At 36.9% G+C, this 19062-nt stretch overlaps 3 protein-coding genes across 4 annotated transcripts; 1 reads left to right on the forward strand and 2 right to left on the reverse strand.

Moving 5' to 3' along the window:
* The first annotated feature begins 1434 nt into the window (after positions 1 to 1434).
* LOC132168851 (pterin-4-alpha-carbinolamine dehydratase 2, mitochondrial) lies at positions 1435 to 7187 on the forward strand. The gene is made up of 7 exons (XM_059579913.1): positions 1435 to 1611; positions 1703 to 1749; positions 2841 to 2938; positions 4449 to 4534; positions 4661 to 4784; positions 5445 to 5513; positions 6824 to 7187. The coding sequence occupies exons 1-7, from the start codon at positions 1564 to 1566 to the stop codon at positions 6910 to 6912; spliced, it is 561 nt and encodes a 186-aa protein (XP_059435896.1). The 5' UTR covers positions 1435 to 1563; the 3' UTR covers positions 6913 to 7187.
* A 557-nt stretch (positions 7188 to 7744) lies between these two features.
* On the reverse strand, positions 7745 to 11362 carry LOC132168849 (probable methyltransferase At1g29790). 2 transcript variants are annotated; one of them, XM_059579911.1, is made up of 2 exons: positions 9964 to 11362; positions 7745 to 8074 (listed from the first exon to the last, which is right to left on the reverse strand). In XM_059579911.1, exon 1 carries the CDS (start codon positions 11112 to 11114, stop codon positions 9990 to 9992), a length of 1125 nt encoding a protein of 374 aa, XP_059435894.1. In that variant the 5' UTR covers positions 11115 to 11362; the 3' UTR covers positions 7745 to 8074; positions 9964 to 9989. The 2 variants fall into 2 exon arrangements, with proteins under 2 accessions (XP_059435894.1, XP_059435893.1); XM_059579910.1 differs by having other exon boundaries at positions 9959 to 11358.
* Positions 11363 to 14457: 3095 nt separating this feature from the next.
* Positions 14458 to 18178, reverse strand: LOC132169406 (paired amphipathic helix protein Sin3-like 2). The gene is made up of 3 exons (XM_059580443.1): positions 17761 to 18178; positions 17278 to 17716; positions 14458 to 14782 (listed from the first exon to the last, which is right to left on the reverse strand). Exons 1-3 carry the CDS (start codon positions 18176 to 18178, stop codon positions 14458 to 14460), a joined length of 1182 nt encoding a protein of 393 aa, XP_059436426.1.
* Between the last annotated feature and the right edge of the window lie 884 nt (positions 18179 to 19062).

The following is a 19062-nucleotide window of genomic DNA, read 5'->3' on the forward strand; positions in this document are numbered from 1 at the left end:
ACAAACGAGCCATTTGTTGTTTCCCTTGTTTGCTCAAGCTTCGACAAGTGTCGTCTCGCGGCTTAAGTAAGCCCTCCAAACATTTGGCAATTTCTTTTAGAAGTTATAAACATTATCACCATCATGTTTGATTGATTCAGCAAAAGTTACTTGGATTTATCTCTTGGATCAAGCAAGCCTTTCTTGTTTCCAAGGAAAAAAGAAAAAAGAAAAGAAAAAGAAAAACGAGTACATGCCATCTTAAAATCATATAAAATTGAGATGTGTATTCCATAACAAGACATAAAGGATACGTGTCATAATCTCAACCAATCCTATAACTTCGCAACTTTAATTTTACAATTTATTTCACATTTTAATTAAAATAGTTCATATCTTATCTAAGAAATAGAAATAAAATATTGATTTTTCATTCTTCATTATAAAAACATCAACCTTTCGACCATTGAATACAGTAGCACTTTTTTGATCCATGACATCGATGGCAACTTGTGAAGAGAGGCATCAGTATCAGACACAGATTTATAACAATATGATGGTGCTAAATTCTAAAATGAGATCAAATGGTTAATAGTTCATGCCTTTTTTGCATGACATTTGGTTGAAATGTGATCATAGAGGGTGCTTAGTATGAAATTTCAGCTAACTTTATGTCATGATTCACAATCTAGATTTGGCGATAAGCAGGTGGACCATCTTAATCACTAAACTCTTTTCTTCTATCCAATAGATTCACAATCTAGATTTGGCGATAAGCAGGTGGACCATCTTAATCACTAAACTCTTTTCTTCTATCCAATAGCAAGAAATAAAATCATCAGTGGGGTGGTTCAGTAGTCTCAAAAAAGTTCTTACAAGGTTTGATACGCATTATCGCGTATGTTCAACTCTCTGCAATAAAAAATTACTCATACAAGTCTAATTAATATTAGCCGCCTTAAGAACCACATATATTTTGAACCTCTGGTGAGCTGGGTGGGTCAAACTATGGTTCAATTAGTTTTGAGAGAGCGCACGTGGTTTTCACCATTTAGGCTCATCTTGAACGGTTCTTAGCATACATATGCTATCATGATCACGACCAGATAGAATAACCATAGTTAATTGTCCCCTAAGAGTGACTGCGAGTTGCAAGGAGCTCGCTCCAGTGCTAAATTATTTACCCCAAAAGATGGGTGGTTTTAAGAGGTGTCTAGTGATCACCCTTAATTGCGGGTCTCTTACCATTCCCTCTGATTTATTTATTTAAAAAAAAAAAAAAATTCAAGTTTTTTAAAATATATATATATATATATATATATATATATATATATAATGAAAAGAGTATGACTCATGTTATTTATTTTAAAATACGACTCGAAGTTTTAAATGTAAAATCTTTACAAGCTCTATATTGATTCGGAAAAAAGAAGGGATTTTGGATACTTTCTCCAACGAAAAAGAAAGAAAGAAAAAAATTAAAAATTTAAATCTAGAATACCTTAGAGAAATAGAGGAGAGTTGTACCGACCGTCGACTGTAAATACAGTCATTTAGAGGGACAAAATAAGTTTGAGAAAATCCATGATTCGGATGCTACGGGCCTCTCTTCTTTCTCTCTGTAAGCCTAAGGTCTGGAACTCTCTGTCTCTCTACATGCAAAGCTTGACATACATTTCTTTTAAAGAGCCTGAGCTAAAGAATTTGCATGTGATGCTTGCAGGTGCCATCGGTGTCGTTGTCGGGTACTCTACTTGGGACTCATGGACGGTACTTCCCTGCAAATCCCATGCTCTTTGTTTATTCTTTGAACTCTGATTCGTAGGGATTCAAATTCTGCTTCTTTTTGAGAAGAACCCATTTGTTGGATTTTAGTTTCGTTATCTGGGTGTAAGTGCAATTCTGGATATGCATGTGTTTTTGTTTGTTTGTTGTATTATCATTTTAATTACTACAAAAATATGGGTTTTATGGGTTTGAGCTATGCGTGCGGGTTATCCAATAAATGGGCTCTTCTTAAAAGAAAGTAGAATTTGAATCCCAGTGAATCAGAGTTCTATAAATAAATAAAGCATAATTGCTTTTCTAGTTTCGTATGTGTTTGTTTGTTTGTTTGTTATATTTAATTTTAATTACTAAAAACGGTTTGATGGGTTTGAGCTACTCATGCTTGTGGCGTATTACATGTTTGTGTTTATGTGTTACTTCATATTTTGAAGATTTTTTTTTTTTATTTCACATTTGAGATTCGATACTAAGGTTTATAAATAAAAGTGAGATCTTATAGCTGTCAATGCCATAGATGATGTTGGGTCCACTGTCTGTAATACGAGCTCATTCAGTGGGATGGATTTTGTTAAATTTGTGGGGGAACAAGGCTTCGTTTTTAACGGTAGGTTGTAGAAAACAAGTTGGCTATTTTTGGACATTTAGTTTGGTTTTGGAATTTCCCAAGAGCATGTTCTGCAATAATGCATGCTAAAGAAGCTAATGAGTTGTAATCAGATCCTCTATATAGGATTTCAAATTAGGTGATGGAAGGGTCAATTTTCAAATTCTTCTGACCAAATTTGAAGAAACTTAGAAGGTACAAACTTTTTTGTTTATGTTTCTGTTTGTGCACATTGTGGAGCTCTCAGTCATCATATGAATTGGACATGGATTTTCATTAGATAGTAAAATGATCTTCATGAAGAAGATTCTCTAGTTATCTTTTATATTGTTACACCTATATGGTTTTGGACTTTCTCACCATATGCTTTGGAGTGACACTGAACAACTTTTTAGTGTTGTGCAATGCTACTTTTGTTTCTGCTTTTTTAATTTTATTTTGTGAAGATGAAGTTTGTACTTACTTACAGTTCCAGTGTACGAGTCACTGAGATACTTCAGGACCATATGGGAGTGTCATGGAATAGGAACTCACTTTGTGGATTTAGAGCCTTTTGCACTGGCCAAGGTGTGCGTAGAAATTTAACCATCTCATAATTTGATTTCTCTTCTGATTTCCATATACCAGTCTTCAAAATTTTCACACCACAACATCCTGGTTATTTGTTAAAAAATAGTCCCAAAACACCATTTTTTTGAGGTCAGTATCCCATATTGGTCTATTCACAGAGATCGAATCTGCTTTGGGTATCATATAAATATTCCCTAAATGCTCGGAGAGATCATTTTACATGCATTGCCATTAATATGGAGGACTGCAATTAGAATAGATTTTATATATGTTTCTCCCATGATCAAAGCCTGTGAGATGATAGTTTCTTCACTTGCTTACCTCTCCATTTTTATCTAATATTAAAAAGATCTCCAAATTTTCTTAAAGCTTTATTTATTATAAAAAGACTTTATATCCTATTGTCCTGTTTTATACCCCTGAGATAGTGTTGATTCAGGATGTCTCTAAGCACCTTTTTACTGTCGTTTTAAAAAATACGTTTGATTTATCCCTGCATTTAGTTGTACGCCTGTGTTGCTTGTATGATTAAAACCTGTTATATGCAAAGAGGCAATTTTTCTCCTTTTGTCGATTATCAAATTCACATTATAATAATTTTAATTTGTCTGATGCAATTTAAAATCTAATATTTGATTGGATTTCTGGCGGTCAACTCTATATACTTTGAATGTGTATCTGCATCAATTAATTTAGAAGTGCTAAGATATGTTTTGACAGGTCAGCAATGCTGAAACCAAAATTTAAGCCAGGATCCTCTCTGCTCAGCATTTGTTCTGAATTTGCTAGTTAATCACAATCATGGCTTTGCTCAAATCTTATGTTTAATTATTGTTAATTGATAAGATAGTTGAAGTAGATATTACTTTTAACTCACGCTTCTAACACAAAAGAAAGAGAGATGAGAATTAATAGAACTTTCAACAAGCTATTAGTCAAGAGTCTTTCTGTATCTTTCTCTCATGTTTTCTGTCTCTCTATCTCTCTCTCTAGATATGTCATGTTTTCTGGGAAAAGAAGTGGCGGAGACTCATAAATGATGGTTGGATTTCCTAGATAACTTAGGGGCAGATGGTTTGGATTACATGTTCCACCTTCAAATATAATCTTATGTTTTTGACAATAATTTTAATACATGAAGTATTTGTTTTGGGTCTGCATTAATAAATTCATTACTTCTTACTTATCAAAAAATAAATAAACAAATAAATTCATTATTTCTTACCTTCTTATTATTATAATTTGTTCTTTCTTTGTATCTTTCTTGAACATTGCCCATATTCTGATGCTCTCCCTTTCGAATTAAGGTTTTTTTTTTGCCATAAACATCAATATTATTGTTATTCATCAGGAGAAGATAGCCTGTTGGCTGCTGCATGTTATCTATTTTGAACTTACAAATAGTGTCTTATCTAGTTTCTTGCCACCATTGGCTCTCAATGTCTCTCATTTTATTAGATGGAATTGGAAATGGGTTTTCATGTGAGACTTTCTCTTGCCATGTTAGATTTGTCATCTAAGAAGTGTGTGCCATGCAACTCAAAGGATATGCAACCCATGACCGAGCAAGCAGCAAATGAACTTATTCCACAGGTCATTTTCTTCTTTTACTTATCAAAAAAAAAAAAAAACTAATTCCACAGGTTGACATTTAAAGATCTGTTATCTTTCACCTTGTTGATATAAAGTCATGTACTTAAAGCTCTCTAAATTATTTAGGTGGCTGGATGGAATTTGGTGAATGAAGGTGGCATATTTAAGTTGAATCGATCATGGAAAGTGAAGAGTTTTACCAAAGGATTAGAATTATTTAAGCTCATAGCTGATGTTGCAGAAGCAGAAGGTATCTTACACTTAGTTAAGAAGATTATGTATATCTATTAGGGTTAAATACAAATTTATCCCTGTTGTTTATCACTTATTAGAAAGTTCTTTGGGTTTTCAAAAGTGATAAATTTGTCCACGCGGTTTTCACCTTTATCAAAATGATTCTTCTGTCTATCTACAGCAGCCTGCCCCACAGAGGTGGTTGTGACGGTGGAGAGTCCCCTGCGACTCACCCTAGGGCGGGAGAGGATGGATTGTGGGGGACTCTCCCACCTCTGCAAGGGTTGTAGCGGGTTGCTGAAAAACCCCTCTGCCACCTTTTATTTTTTCTTTTCGTTTCTTTTTCTTTATTTATGTTTTGGTTTTAAGGGATATGTTGATATGGCAAGGATAAACATGTGACAACGTTTCATAGGTCTTAATGTGACTTTTTGTACATGTGGCAAAATTTCCATTAGTTTTTTGAACAGTAGATAGATGGAATGATCATTTTGATAAAGGTGATAACCACTTGGACCAAATTTATCACTTTTGAAAATCCAGGGAGCTTTTTGATGAAGTGGTAAATCATAGGGATATCAAATTTGTATCTAACCCTATTTATAATTCTGTCAATTGGATCACATGGAAAGCTACATCTATGTTCTTGATGAACAGTAATACATGTTGCATGCAGGTCACCATCCGGATCTTCATCTTGTTGGATGGAACAATGTAACAATTGAGATATGGACACATGCAGTTGGTAAGAAATATCCATTAGTCATATAATTTTGTCTGCTCTTTTTGGAGAAGCCAACTAAACCAACTGGTTGAATGAACATGGTGTCCTAGATCTCTAATCCATCTTTTTTTAACCATAATAAAATTCCTCCTCACCAGATTTAGAAGTGGCTAACTTCAACTTAAGATTTGATGGGGAACATTTTACCTGAGGGTTTGGTTTCAAACTCCCATAAAGTATAGTTGACTTAGTTTGTTTAGTTATTTGTCCTAAATTTGATTTCGTCCTCCTTACATTGGTGTTTCTTATATTTATCAATATCTTCGTGAAGCAAAATGTAATATTACAGTGTTGCTGATCTGAACCCTCTTGAATAGGGCATTGAATTCTTCTATTTATATCATGTTCCGGGCTATGTTTTGAAGGATATTTGTGACTTTAAATACCTTAATCAAGAGGAGATATCGATCCTTTATAGAACAACAGAAATAGATGATGATTAGAGTTCAATGTGTTATGTTCACAATCACACACAACAAGCAGGGTTTTTTTTGTTTATGCATATAGAGTGGGGCAATTCTAGAGTGGTGAAATTATGGGTGTTCTATTATGCAGTGGCACATATAATAATGTCCATAAATCGTTATGAAATACAGTTAGTAGAATAAGATCCTGGTCTAATATGACTGGAAGTATCATTTGAATCATTTGAATCATTTCTCATTATTTTCCTTGAAGAAAAAAGATCGTAATAGAGTAGGCAAAGCTGACCCAATTTACCCACTTGATGTCTCCAAATTTGTCTGGGTTTGGTCCTAGTGTCCATGACCTGCATCTGATGCTATTTTTTTATATCAGATTCCTTTTGATATAAATACTTTAGTTTAACTTGGAGCATGTTTGAGATTGTATTTGAGAAATAGAGCTTTTTAGTTAAAAAAAAAAAAAAACACTTTTTGGCAAAAGCTTTATTTATAAGTTTTTGCTAAAAGTGTGTTTTGACCTTTTTAGGTTTTTTGGACCCTTAAAAGCGTTTTCAATTTTTTTCAAATAGACTTTTTGAGTGTTGAACACATTTTTAAGCCCCTTAAATATACACCCAAACAGGCCCTTAGTGGATAGAACAGTTTTAGACCTACATGAATTTAGCCCACTCAACTCTGGACTTTTCCCTTAACATTTGCATTATAGAGCCTGGTAGATGTCCTTCTAATGAAGCATTGGAAGTCATTCTTTTCAATCTAATTCCAGACATTATTTCCTTTTTTTTTAAAGAACAAGTTTGCTGTACATTGGAGAATATACTTTTAACATCATTTGCATTTGTGCAGGTGGACTGACTGAAAATGACTTCATACTTGCTGCAAAGATAAATGGGCTTGACCTACAACACCTGCTGAGGCGAAAAGCTGCCGCTTAAGCAGTTGGCATGAACTTGATGTTCGGATTTTGCAACTATACTCTCTGGATGTTTGGCATCACAGATTTCTGTCAGGTTGTTGATATTTTGAGTTTAAAATGGACCAACTTAGACTAGTATTTAGTTTGTTAAGCATTTCAGGATGTGTGCAACGTAGCAGCCGCGCACACGGCACGGATGATAGAACTCAATCTGCAGTCAATGTTCTATATTGCACTATTATGTGGAGCTTTTTCAAATTAGTTTGAATGTATTACACTTTGAGATTCTATAAAGTTAGCAATATGATGGATAAATTAAAAAGCTAGATGAGGTGGAATGACCATTCCGCTGGCAAGGAAAGAACAAAATGACTAAAAAGGATAGAACTCAATTCTCATTTAGGATCCCTCCCCTACTTATTTTGGACTAAAATTGTTATAACCCTTTCATGTGGAGGTTTGTACCTACAGGAAAATCAGCACCGTGATAAGGGAGAAATGCTAAAAATCACACTTTTTATTTGTAAGTGTCACATCTGCAAAGTCAAATAAAAGTGAATACTTGTGATAAAATAAAGTCACAATGGAACCCTCATAGTTGTGTGCAAATGATTTCAATGGAACCCTCATAGTTGTGTAACTAGATCAGTAGCCAACAAAGCAATAAAGTCCCATTATCCTTCATGTTTGCTTGAGCAAAAACTAGATCACTTAGCATGTCAAAAAGCAATAAAGTTTGAGCATCCTTCATGTTTCCCTTTCTCTTTGCTTTCTTTCCCCACTTTTTAACATGAAATGGAATCCATACTTTTGACTGTTGGGCGTCGGCCACCACATGTTGACCAATAAAAGAAGTGTAATGCTCTGCAGATTTTATTTCTAAACAATTAACAGGAATTACAATCTAGCAAGGATTATTTGACAGGAGAAAAATAAATTAAACAATCTGCCATAAGACCAATAATAAAGGCCATCCATCTCAAACATCTTCCCGCCCCCCACCCCAGACTTCAACTTCCTTTTGATCCTTTTTATCCTACAAACTACAATCCTTTGGATAACTGATAACATGCTAACTGTATAACCCACCTTGGGGGAAATAAATATTTTGCTTGAAGGACTCCAGCTTCTAGGAGTATGGAGAATCCATTCATTTGATGGGGCAATTTTCTCAGGATTACCTGCAAGCCAACCATAATCCATCCCAAAGAGTCAGAATAAGAATTGCAGAAAGTTGCATAAAGAAAAATAATTTTGGGTCTTAACACATGTTGATTTATTTGTATAAATTCAATTTCAAGATTAATGAGGCGAGAAAAGGAAAGGAAAAAGAAAAAGAGATGTTGAAAACCCTCAACCCATTTTACTGGAAAAATTAAAATGGTAAATGGATCTAAGTTGTTGAACTTCTGAGTACCAGGACATGATGTATAGAAGTATAACTCAATTCTTACACAGAGGTCAAACAACCATGGTCGTAATGAAATTGAGTAATGCTACATACTATACTCCGATTGCATCTCCATCTTACTGGGTTGATGTGGCAGTGCCCATCAACCCTTGAATTTTTTCTTTTATTTTTTAGCAAGAGCTAATGGGCATTGCCACATCAGTCCAGTGGATGGAGGTGTAGTATGTAGTATTAATGAACTATACACCCATGCCATGCAATCCAGCAAGAATATGATCTATCTTTAGGTTACATGCTTTCTTCCTCGGCAAACTTCATTAAATCTTTAAATTGAACTTATGAATATGAAAACCCAGAATTTAAACAAATCAGAAAGGAACTCATGATTATTCTTTGGCTAGCCAATCTGTTCTTGAATTTTATTCAAATTGTTCACTGACTAACAATTCATCATACTTAAGGTTATTAACCTCAGCATCTAGAGAAGATGTGAATTTGAAGGGAGTATCGACTTTGATGCAAAGCATGTCAACTGACTTTCTTTCTCACAGTTGAATCCATTGCACAGCCTAAAAACGAAGGGTTTCTATCCAGGAAAACTCATCTCACTCTCAGTTGAGAAAAGATATCCGGAACTACTAATTAAAACACAGCAGTATCAAGGCTCAGATGAAAGCTACTGATCTAGGGTTTAAGATATTGTTCCTGAATGGGTTTACATGGATATCAATTTTGTATGCTGGAACCTGTATACATCAAAAAAGAAAAACACAACAACTAGCAGTTTATAAATAAGTATCTTGTTCCACAAACACCATAAAATTTGATGATAATGGAGCCAAAAAGCCATTAGCATTTCTCTCAGCACTTTTAAGCAGTGTAAGCTATTGTTATTTCTCAAAATTGAATTCAATTGCATAAAGACTTCAATTAACTTAGTCTGCCAAAGAGCTGTACTTGTTTGACAGATCAACACGCTGTGGGCACAATCAATTAAAATTGGCAGACTCACATAGATCATCAATAGGTATATAATACCACAACCTAATTCTCTCCTATATGATCAAAAAGAGCACAGCTGCATTACACTACAGCAAAGCAACGAATCCCCTGCCTTCACAAAGTTCTTCATGTAGCATTATGAATAATTCAGACCAAATGACTATGAAATTATGTCGGTACTTCCACATATTACGGGTAACGTATGAGACATCTCTATTTTCCCCTGGGGAAATCCTTAGAATTACTACTTCTTAGCTTTCAATTTGCCTCTGACCATCAAATGAAATGTGAATAACCCACCCTCCTCTCTTTGAAACAAGGGGAGCTTCAGGTTTTCTCGGTGCTTGAAACAATTTTGTCTTAAACCAGATACAACTTTAGACAAAAGATTATGCATAATGCTTCACCTCAACTAACACTTGATCTACACTCTGTATGCTCAATTATCTTTCCACCAGAAAACCAGTACACCCAATTTTGCTCGCATTATAGCTACCCACCAACAGATGCTGGATCACACCAACTTATATTCAACACAATGCCAACTACTTCTTAATGCACATCAAACACCACCCATGAAAAATAAATTTCCAAATCCAAAGCACCATAAAATTTTACCAGACACAAACAACACAGAAAAATTTACTCTTACCTTACCCCCAGTTTCAGTTTCAGTTTCACCCTCATTTTGACACAGGCTTTTGCAAAAGCGCGGTCAAGTAAACCTCCCCATTCTTCGAACTTGTCTTATTACCCGTCGCCCACTTCACTTTCTTGTACCCCAATTTCCCAATCAGCGGCGCATAGAGCTTGTCAAGATCCACCCCTTTGCTAAAGAAATGGTCCAACCACAGGTACCCTCCAGCCCTCAACACTCTATCCACATCGTAGAGCAAGAACTCCATCGCCATCAACGGTATCCACCTGTTCACAGCGTGGCCGCAGCGCACCAGATCCATCACCCCGTCGAACACAGGAAACCTCTGCTGCAGCGGCACGTGAAGCGGCACCAGCCCCCTAAGAGCCACGGCCTCGTTGTACGGCCCACCCAGGTTCATCGTCGTCGTCACAACGGTAACATTGTACAGCTTCATTCTCCCCGCAAAAGTCCCCGTCCCGCCACCAACGTCGAGGCCGAGACGCAGCGCCGAGTTGGCCGCCTTGGCAATCTGCAGCAGCTGCGGGATCGGGAGGTCGAGCTCGTCGGTGTAGGTCATGAACCGGGCGGTTTCGACAATCGGGTCAAATCCCAGTTTCGGGTTGGAACGCATGAGGCAGTTGAAGCTTTTGCAAGTGTATTTATTCCAGAGAACGTTTTGGTCTGGCAGTGAAGGAGCGAAGGGGTTGTGGGGGAGAGAAGAGGTGGGTTTTTGCGGGGTTTTGGAAAAGCACCGGCGGCGAGGGAGTGGATGGCAGCCACGCAGAATGAGGGACTCGGCGAGCTCGTCGGAGTCTTGGGGGCAGTGCGAGAAGGGTGTGTAGCTCATGTACCTGTGGAGGAGGTCCGGGTGGTTGTGGCAAGCGGTGGCGATGGGGGATAGGTGGGAGTGGAGGAGGAGATCTGATGGAGTGGTGGCGGTGGTGGTGGTGGGTTTGGTAGAGGAGTCGGTAGTGGGGTGGAGGCGCGTTAGGTGGCTGATGGTGGCGCGTATGGTTTGGAGCTGGTGGAGGAGATGGTCCGGGACTGGCGCCGGAGAGGGGGGTCTCTTGGGTGTTTGAAGCGTGGAGGAGAGGTGGTAGAGGGAGAGGATGTTGGTGGCTACCATGGCTACGAGGAGCAGCAGGTTCAGACCCATGGTGAAACCCATAGGACTTTGACTCCTGTGGACTTCAAGGGCTTTGCCTATTTCTCTGCTCTTTAGATTTTGCTTGCTTTTAAGCTTCTTCCCTGTTTTGTTTGTCTAATCTCAGTGAACTTAAGCTCTCCAGTGTAAGTTTTGTTCCCGTGTGGCTGAGCCTAGGATTCAAGATTCAAAATGTGGGTATTTTGTTTTCTCTTATGGCCGTTGGATTGTGATGATGTGGGGCTCACTGGGTTTGATCCAAATCTAGATTTTGTTGGGATCCATTGGAGGAAAGTGGGGTTGCATGGGACGGCCATTCGGAATCAGAAATATTATAAGGAAATAAAAATAAAGGGGAAAAATTAATTAATGCAGACAACATTAAAGTGGCACGTGAATTTCGCACCCATTTGGTCTTTTTAAAACACTTTCACGTAGAGCGTTTATATTTCTATGCGGTAGAATAATGGCTGAGATCATACGAACATCACTATGTCTTGAGGGTCGTTCTTACCTAAAAAAAAAAAGAAAGAAAGAGGTAGAGGTGCAAAGGCAGTTACGGTTAGCTGTAATCGTCTTAGCGGTTAGTAAATTTTACTAACCACAACCGCTAACCGCCTAGCGGTTAATCTCCAGTTAGCAGTTAACGAAATAGATAACCGTCCGCTAACCGCTTTTTTAAAATTGAGCTTTTTTTTTTGCTTTTTAGGCTTATTTTTTTGAGCTTTTTTTTACCCTCATTTTTTTTTCTTGTATTTTTAATATCTTCTTGAGCCCAATTGCTATAAAAAAAGCCCATATTGAAAAATCAAAAATATTTGACCCAAAATTTAGGATCACCAATCCTAAATTTGTACATTTGTTCTTGTTTTTGTTTTGACTACAAATTCATATGCAAATGTTTGACCCAAATATTTGGGTCAAACAAAAAAATCAAAAATATTTGACCCAAATATTTGGGCTTATTATATAATCATATGATTTAATAATCAAGTCATCATGTGATATAATCATATCAATTATAGTGATAATATATAAATTACTAAAATTATAATGATAATACATTAATACTTAAATTGTGTTTATAAGTAACATATTGATCATTGTTTAATCCAATGTCAATTACTTAATTTGATATTATACGAATCATATCATCATTGTATATTAATAATATGATTCACTTGAAGTCTTGAATAAAGTATTTGAATTGTCATTAAATCATATAATTAAGTATTGATATTATATATTTATATTATTCATATGCATATGTAGACTTATATAAACTTATAACATATACAGACTTATAAGTTTATAACATACATTGGAAATAAGTCTCTAGATATTTAATTGTTGTATTAGTATGAATTTGTATACTTATGAGTTATGTCATATTATATATGTATAATTTGTTATTGTATAATCAAATGATTTAATGATCAATCTCATGTGATATAATCATATAAATTATAGTAATAATATATTAATACTCAAATTGTGATTTTATTATTATTATTTTTTTAAATTGTGATTTAATGATCAAGTGATTATGTTATATGTATAAATATTTTTATAATTATAATTATAAAAATATATTATATAAAAAGGCGGTTAGCGGTTAGCGGTTACGATTAGTAAACCCAATAACCGCTAATCGCTAGGCGGCTATAGCGGTTAGCGGTTAATACGGTTAAGCGGTTAAAGCGATTAACGGTTAGCGGTTAGAGCGGTTAGCGAAAAACTGCCCGCCTTTGCACCCCTAGAAAGAGGGATTGCTTGAAGAAAAAAAAACTCACCTGTGGAGTAACCTTATAAGGAAGATTAGAGTATTTTAAGGTCATTTTAAATGTGATATACCTTTTAAAATTACTATTAAATTTGAGATAATCATTATTAAATTTTGATATATTAATAATTTTAAAAGTCACATCACATTTAAGATGACTCAAAGAAAATTATTGTCCACCTTATATAATTATATTATTACTCATCCCCGTGTTGGCCTACTATCTCCTTGTCGTGACTTTTTCTCTCTAAAAAAAACAAATCATTCACCTTCACAATCTTTAATTCCCATATGTATCTTTTTATGAAGTATTTTTTTAATGAATTATAGGCATTTTTCAATAATTTTGAGTGGTTTTTAGCTAGTTAAAATTGCAATAATTTTGATATTATTTTCAAGGGTTTTTAAATAACAATGGAAAAACAATACCTTTTTTTTTTTTTTGAAATGGAAAAATAATACTGTATAGAAACGTTTGTTCTCAATATCATTTTATTGGATTCTCTGAATTCATCAGCTTCTCTGCAGCCTCTGTTACTGAAGTCATTGACTCCACCAACATATTCAACTCGTGTCTCTTATCTTCATAATCATCTTGAAGTTTTTCCTCTTCACTTTTTGTTCTCCTTTGTGAGGAGTCACCACTCCCAGTCAAATTCTCCAAGATTCTCAAACAGTTATTCAACAAGCAATCTTCTTGATCAAGATTTGGCGACTGGTCTTTGAGAGGTCATACGTAATAACTAGAAGTAACCCATTGACACTTAGAGAAATCAAACTTGTCGTATAGGCAATCTGATTCTTCCTCACCAAAATAAGACCTTTTTCTTTTCTTTATACCGAGTGAATTGTTGGCCATGGCACCGCCAAGAAACCCATCAGCGTCTTGACGACAATCCAAGAAATCATCAAACTCTTCCAGAAGCCCTGGACGACATCGAAGAACATCGGTGGCCAGAAGGCTCAAATCACTCTTCTCCATCTCTATGGAAGCATGACGGCGACAATGGACAAATATCTCCCTCAACGCAAATCGACCCAAAACCTTGGCAATCTTCCCGAGCAACAAGTCCCCTCTATGGAACGCACACTTTAAGCCATGTTTCTCGATCACCTCAAAGATCGAGGCAGCAGATTTCTCCTCCTCCACCTCCTTCTTCGATATGGAATCCGATACAAAGATCGAGAACCAATCAAGCACATCCGGATGGTGCTGAAAAAGAGCACCAACCAGATGGCGAAGGTAGTCAATGTCCACAATCCCCTTTACACACATATTGATAAATTTGAAGAAGCACTTGAAGACACCATCCTTATGGTGGAGATAGTCCATGTCCACAATCCCCTTTCCGTACAGAATGTTTCTCCTCAATACCATTTTATTGGATTCTTTGAATTCATTAGCCTCTCTGCAACCTCTGTTGTTGAAGCCATTGACACCACCAATGTATCCAACTCGTGTCTTTTATCTTCAAAATCATCTCAAAGTTTTTCTTCTTCCCTTTTTGTCCTCCCTCGTGAGGAGTCACCACTCCCAGTCAAATTCCTCGAGATCCTCAAATAGTTATTCAATAAGCGATCTTCTTAATCAAGATTTGGTGTCTGGTCTTTGGGAGGCCATATGTAATAACTGGGAGTAACCCGTTGACACTTAGAGAAATCAAGCTTGTCGTATACGCAATCTGATTCTTCCTCACCAAAAGGAGACCTTTTTCTTTTCTTTGTACCAGGTGACTTGTTGGCCAAGGCACCGCCAAGAAACCCATCAGCGTCCTCACGACAATCCAAGAAATCATCAAACTCTTCCAAAAGCCCTGGACGGCATCGAAGAACATCAGCGGCCAAAAGTCTCAAATCACTCTTCTCAATATCTATGGAAGAATGACGGCGACAATGGACAAATATCTCCCTCAATGCAAATCAACCAAAAACCTTGGCGATCTTCCTGAGCAACAAGTTCCCTTGGTGGAACGCACCCTTTAAGCCATGTTTCTTGGTCGCCTCAAATATCGAGGCAATAGACTTCTTCTCCTCTTCCTCCTCCTTCTTCGATATGGAATCCGATGTAAAGATCGAGAACCAATTGAGTACATCCGAATGGTGTTGTGTAGTGACTCAAATAATTAACTAAGCTTAGGTACCTTAGTTAGAGGGTTAATTTGGACTTTGGGTCACTAGGGACAGCGGGAAGGGCATTTTAAAAATTTTGGACTTTCGGACTGGACGTACGCTCGGGAACCATCATATGTACGCTATTGTTTTTAGTACGAACGTATACAGGGGGACCACCATACATACGCTTGTAAATAGTACATGGACACTGACAATAGTACAAGGACATACACTTTGGGACCACGCGGACGTACACTGCTTTTTAGAAAACCCGTAGATAATACTTGGACGTATGCTACATTGTTTAGATCGCTGGGTAATAGTATCGGACATACGCTACTTTCAGAATAGTTGGTTGCACCCTCTACTTTTTCTCACCTATAAATACTCATACTCCTCACCCCTTTCCACGCCCATTCTCGCCCCCAGACTCTCTGAAATCCTGTGTAAGTGTGTTCTTGTGAGTTTGAGAGATTTTTGGAAAAGGAAAGGTGATTATTGGAGGTTTTTGGCTTCAAGGAGGTAACTTTCTAGGCCTAACTTGTTACATAGTTGTTATGATGTTTAAGTGTTTTTCATGGTTAACTGAGTTGGCAGTTTGTATAACTAGTTATGTTGTTACTCTTAATTTTAGTTTAAGCATGGGTTAACGTTTAATTCTTGTTGAGTATATTTCCTTTTGCATGGAGGTGTTGTTTTGAGATAGGAGGTCCCAAGAATTCTTTTGGTTGCTTTAGAACCAGTTTGGGAGGATAGGAGGACGGTTGAAGCAAATGAGGTTCTACTGAAACTCTCTAGGTAGACGTATGGCCTCGAGCCCGGACGTACGGTCAGAAGCGTTCCAGGGGACGCCACTTTGGCCAGTCGTCCAATAGCCTCTATTTTCATATTCTAAGTTCGTTTTAGTTGAATTTAAAACTGATAATAGGCCTTTTCTCAATATTCGAGGTTATAGAGCCTCAAGGGAACTTTATGGAGGAGCCTTACGACCCAGGTGAGTTTTAACTCACATAATGCTTGCCATTTATTTTTTCACATGAGCACGTTTATTTTGTGTAGCAAAACATGCATATTTATAACTCTCACAATATATATACTTGTTGTACATGAACTCTATCTTTTTGAGAAAAACGTGATACTTAACATGTTAATGAAAGTGAGACTTGTAAAAGTATGCATGTAGAATACAGATAAGATAAATTACATCATATGACATGGTACACCAGTACGTGCAGTATAATGACCATGGACTTACTATACATATTAGCTTTATGGTCAAATGTGTGTATGTGTGAGTGGGCTTTGGATCCAATGATTTCGTGATCAGGCACAGTCATTCCCTAATGGCTTGGTCACTACAAGACATACATCATTACTGGTGTGCACCACTTGAGGTTGGATTCGGTCGTACCACTAATGTTATATACGGTAGCGTACAATATCCGGAGTACCGGTATTGTAACAAGTCTCTTGGGACAACACCAACCCTGCTGAGAATGGGTAATATCTCGGGTAGACCATACTTTTGAACTATTACTGTTACTCATATTATTATATCTATATTGCATTCTTGATAAAATGTCATCTCATAATGTTGTATGTATTTTATAAACAACTGAGTTCACTATTTAATGACGGGTACGTCATGTGCATTTGTATTCACTAAGTCGCCGGACTTACCCTTGTATTATTTTCCTTTTTCTTCATATGTACAACTATACAGTTATAGATAGTTTAGTAAAGATGAATACCGCGAAGCATCCGATTATTGTGGAAGATTCGATCCAGGAGATGCTTGAGAACATATTGCAAGCTTAGGCTGAAACTCATGATAACTAGTACTTTTGAGTTATACTGTAGACTTAGGAGCCTTGATGTATGCTTGCATATTAAGGTAGAGCATAGATCCCTTGTAAAGATGACTTGTATAGCGTAATTTCAGCTACTTTGATGATCCTTGGTAGATGCTCTGCTTGTAATGATTATGTTTATAAAATTTTAATACTTTTCGCTGCTTAGTATGCTTTGTTTTCAAAGAGTAGAGGTCCCTGAGTCTTGTTCCGCGAGGGATAAGGCTGGGAGAACAACCTTGGAGTTAATTACTAGTTAATTAATTTCTGGGGCGTTACAACTGAAAAAGAGCACCGACCAGATGGCGAAGGTAGTCCATGTCCACAATCCCCTTTCCGTACAAATTGATGGCTTCGAAGAAGCACTTGAAAACCCATCCTCTTGTCGGAGGTAGTCCATGTCCACAATCCCCTTTCCATACAGAACGTTTGTCCTCAATACCATTTTATTGGATTCTCTGAATTCATCAGCCTCTCCTCAACCTCTGTTGCTAAAGCCATTGACGCCACCAACATATCTAACTCGTGTCTCTTATCTTCATAATTATCTCGAAGTTTTTCCTCTTCACTTGTTGTCCTCCCTCGTGAGGAGTCACCACTCCCAGTCAAATTCTCAAAGATCCTCAAACAGTTATTCAACAAGCGATCTTCTTGATCAAGATTTGGCGCCTGGTATTTAGGAGGCCATATGTAATAACTGGGAGTAACTCGTTGACACTTAAAGAAATCAAGCTTGTCGTATAGGTAATCTGATTCTTTCTCACAAAAAGGAGACCTTTTCCGTTTCTTTGTACCGGGTGACTTGTTGGCCAAGGCAACGCCAAGAAGCCCATCAGTGTCCTCACAACAATTCAAGAAATCATCAAACTCTTCTAGAAGCCCTGGACGGCATCGAAGAACATCGGCGGCCAGAGGCTCAAATCACTTTTCTCAATCTCTCTAGAAGTGAAACAGCGACAATGGACAAATATCTCCCTCAACGTAGATTGACCCAAAACCTTGGCGATCTTCCTGAGCAACAAGTCCCCTAGGTGGAACACACCCTTTAAGCCATGTTTCTTGATCGCTTCAAAGATCGAGGTAGCAAACTTCTCCTCCTCCCCCTCCTTCTCCTTCTTTTTCGATATGGGATCCGACGCAAAGATCAAGAACCAGTTAAGCAAATCCGAATGGTGCTCAAAAAGAGCACCAACCATATGGCGAAGGTAGTCCATGTCCACAATCCCCTTTCCATATAGATTGATGGCTTCGAAGAAGCACTTGAAGACACCATCCTCATGGCGGAAGCGGAGGTTCACGTCGTTCATGAAGTGCATGGCGTCCCTCAACCCTGATTTTTCCATTACAGACACTAATTACGTACATTCATCGACAACGTTGGGGGCTGAGGCGTTGGGTTCTACTTTATTTATAGATTTGGCAAAAGAGAAGTGCCGTGAAGGAGCAGTAAGTCTTCCAAGCTCCTTCATAAGATTGAGATCCCCGAGAATTCCTTACAAATTTAAGATTCATAAATTCATAAATTTCAGTCGTCCATCTCATCTAAGCGTTTAAAATAAGAAATGTTTTGAAATGTAATGAGGAAGCTACTAAGTAACAAAAATTTAATAAGGTAGCTTACTCATTAAATTTTGAAATATGACTTATTTTAGACACTTAAATGAGATGAATGACTGATATTTATGAATTGGAGAATTTCAAATTTGAAATGACTTATAGGGAATTTCAATCTGATCAAAGAGAATTCTATGGAATCTCAATCCGGTTGCATGGGTCGGCCATTAGGACTCATAAATATTATAATGAAAAAATAAATAAAGGGGAAAAATTAATTAAAGCAAACAACGTTAAAGTGGCACGTGAATTTCGCACCCATTTGAACTTTTTTAAAACACTTTCATGCAGAGTGTATATACTTCTATGCTTTAGAATAATGGCTGAGATCATATGAACGTCACCATGTCTTGAGGGTTGTTCTTACTTGGAAAAAAGATAAAAAAAGAAAAGAGGCCTTGCTTAAAAAACAACTCCCCAGTGGAGTAATGTTATAAGGAAAATTATAATTTTTTTAGAGTCATCACACATATGGTAATTTTAAAAATTATATCATATTTGAAAGGATTTTAAGAAGACTCTAATCCTCTTTATATCATTACTACTACCGTGTTGCTTGCTATCCCCTTGTTGTGTCTTTTTCTCTCTAAAAAAAAGAAACAAAAAAAAAACA

Source organism: Corylus avellana, chromosome ca2 (genome assembly GCF_901000735.1).
Source record: "Corylus avellana chromosome ca2, CavTom2PMs-1.0".
Taxonomy (NCBI): domain Eukaryota; kingdom Viridiplantae; phylum Streptophyta; class Magnoliopsida; order Fagales; family Betulaceae; genus Corylus; species Corylus avellana.

Excerpts from the sequence above, each read along its gene's own strand:
- LOC132168851 (XM_059579913.1), top strand. The coding sequence starts at position 1,564 with ATGATTCGGATGCTACGGGCCTCTCTTCTTTCTCTCTGTAAGCCTAAG. Across the intron at positions 1,612-1,702 it reads TTTCTCTCTGTAAGCCTAAG|GTGCCATCGGTGTCGTTGTC; the intron begins GTCTGGAACTCT and ends TGATGCTTGCAG. Across the intron at positions 4,535-4,660 it reads CAAATGAACTTATTCCACAG|GTGGCTGGATGGAATTTGGT; the intron begins GTCATTTTCTTC and ends TAAATTATTTAG.
- LOC132168849 (XM_059579911.1), bottom strand. The coding sequence starts at position 11,114 with ATGGGTTTCACCATGGGTCTGAACCTGCTGCTCCTCGTAGCCATGGTA.
- LOC132169406 (XM_059580443.1), bottom strand. The coding sequence starts at position 18,178 with ATGGAAAAATCAGGGTTGAGGGACGCCATGCACTTCATGAACGACGTG. Across the intron at positions 17,717-17,760 it reads TTCTAGAGAGATTGAGAAAA|GGCTTCTAGAAGAGTTTGAT; the intron begins GTGATTTGAGCC and ends GATGCCGTCCAG. Across the intron at positions 14,783-17,277 it reads TCAGAGAATCCAATAAAATG|GGAGATATTTGTCCATTGTC; the intron begins GTATTGAGGACA and ends ATTTGCATTGAG.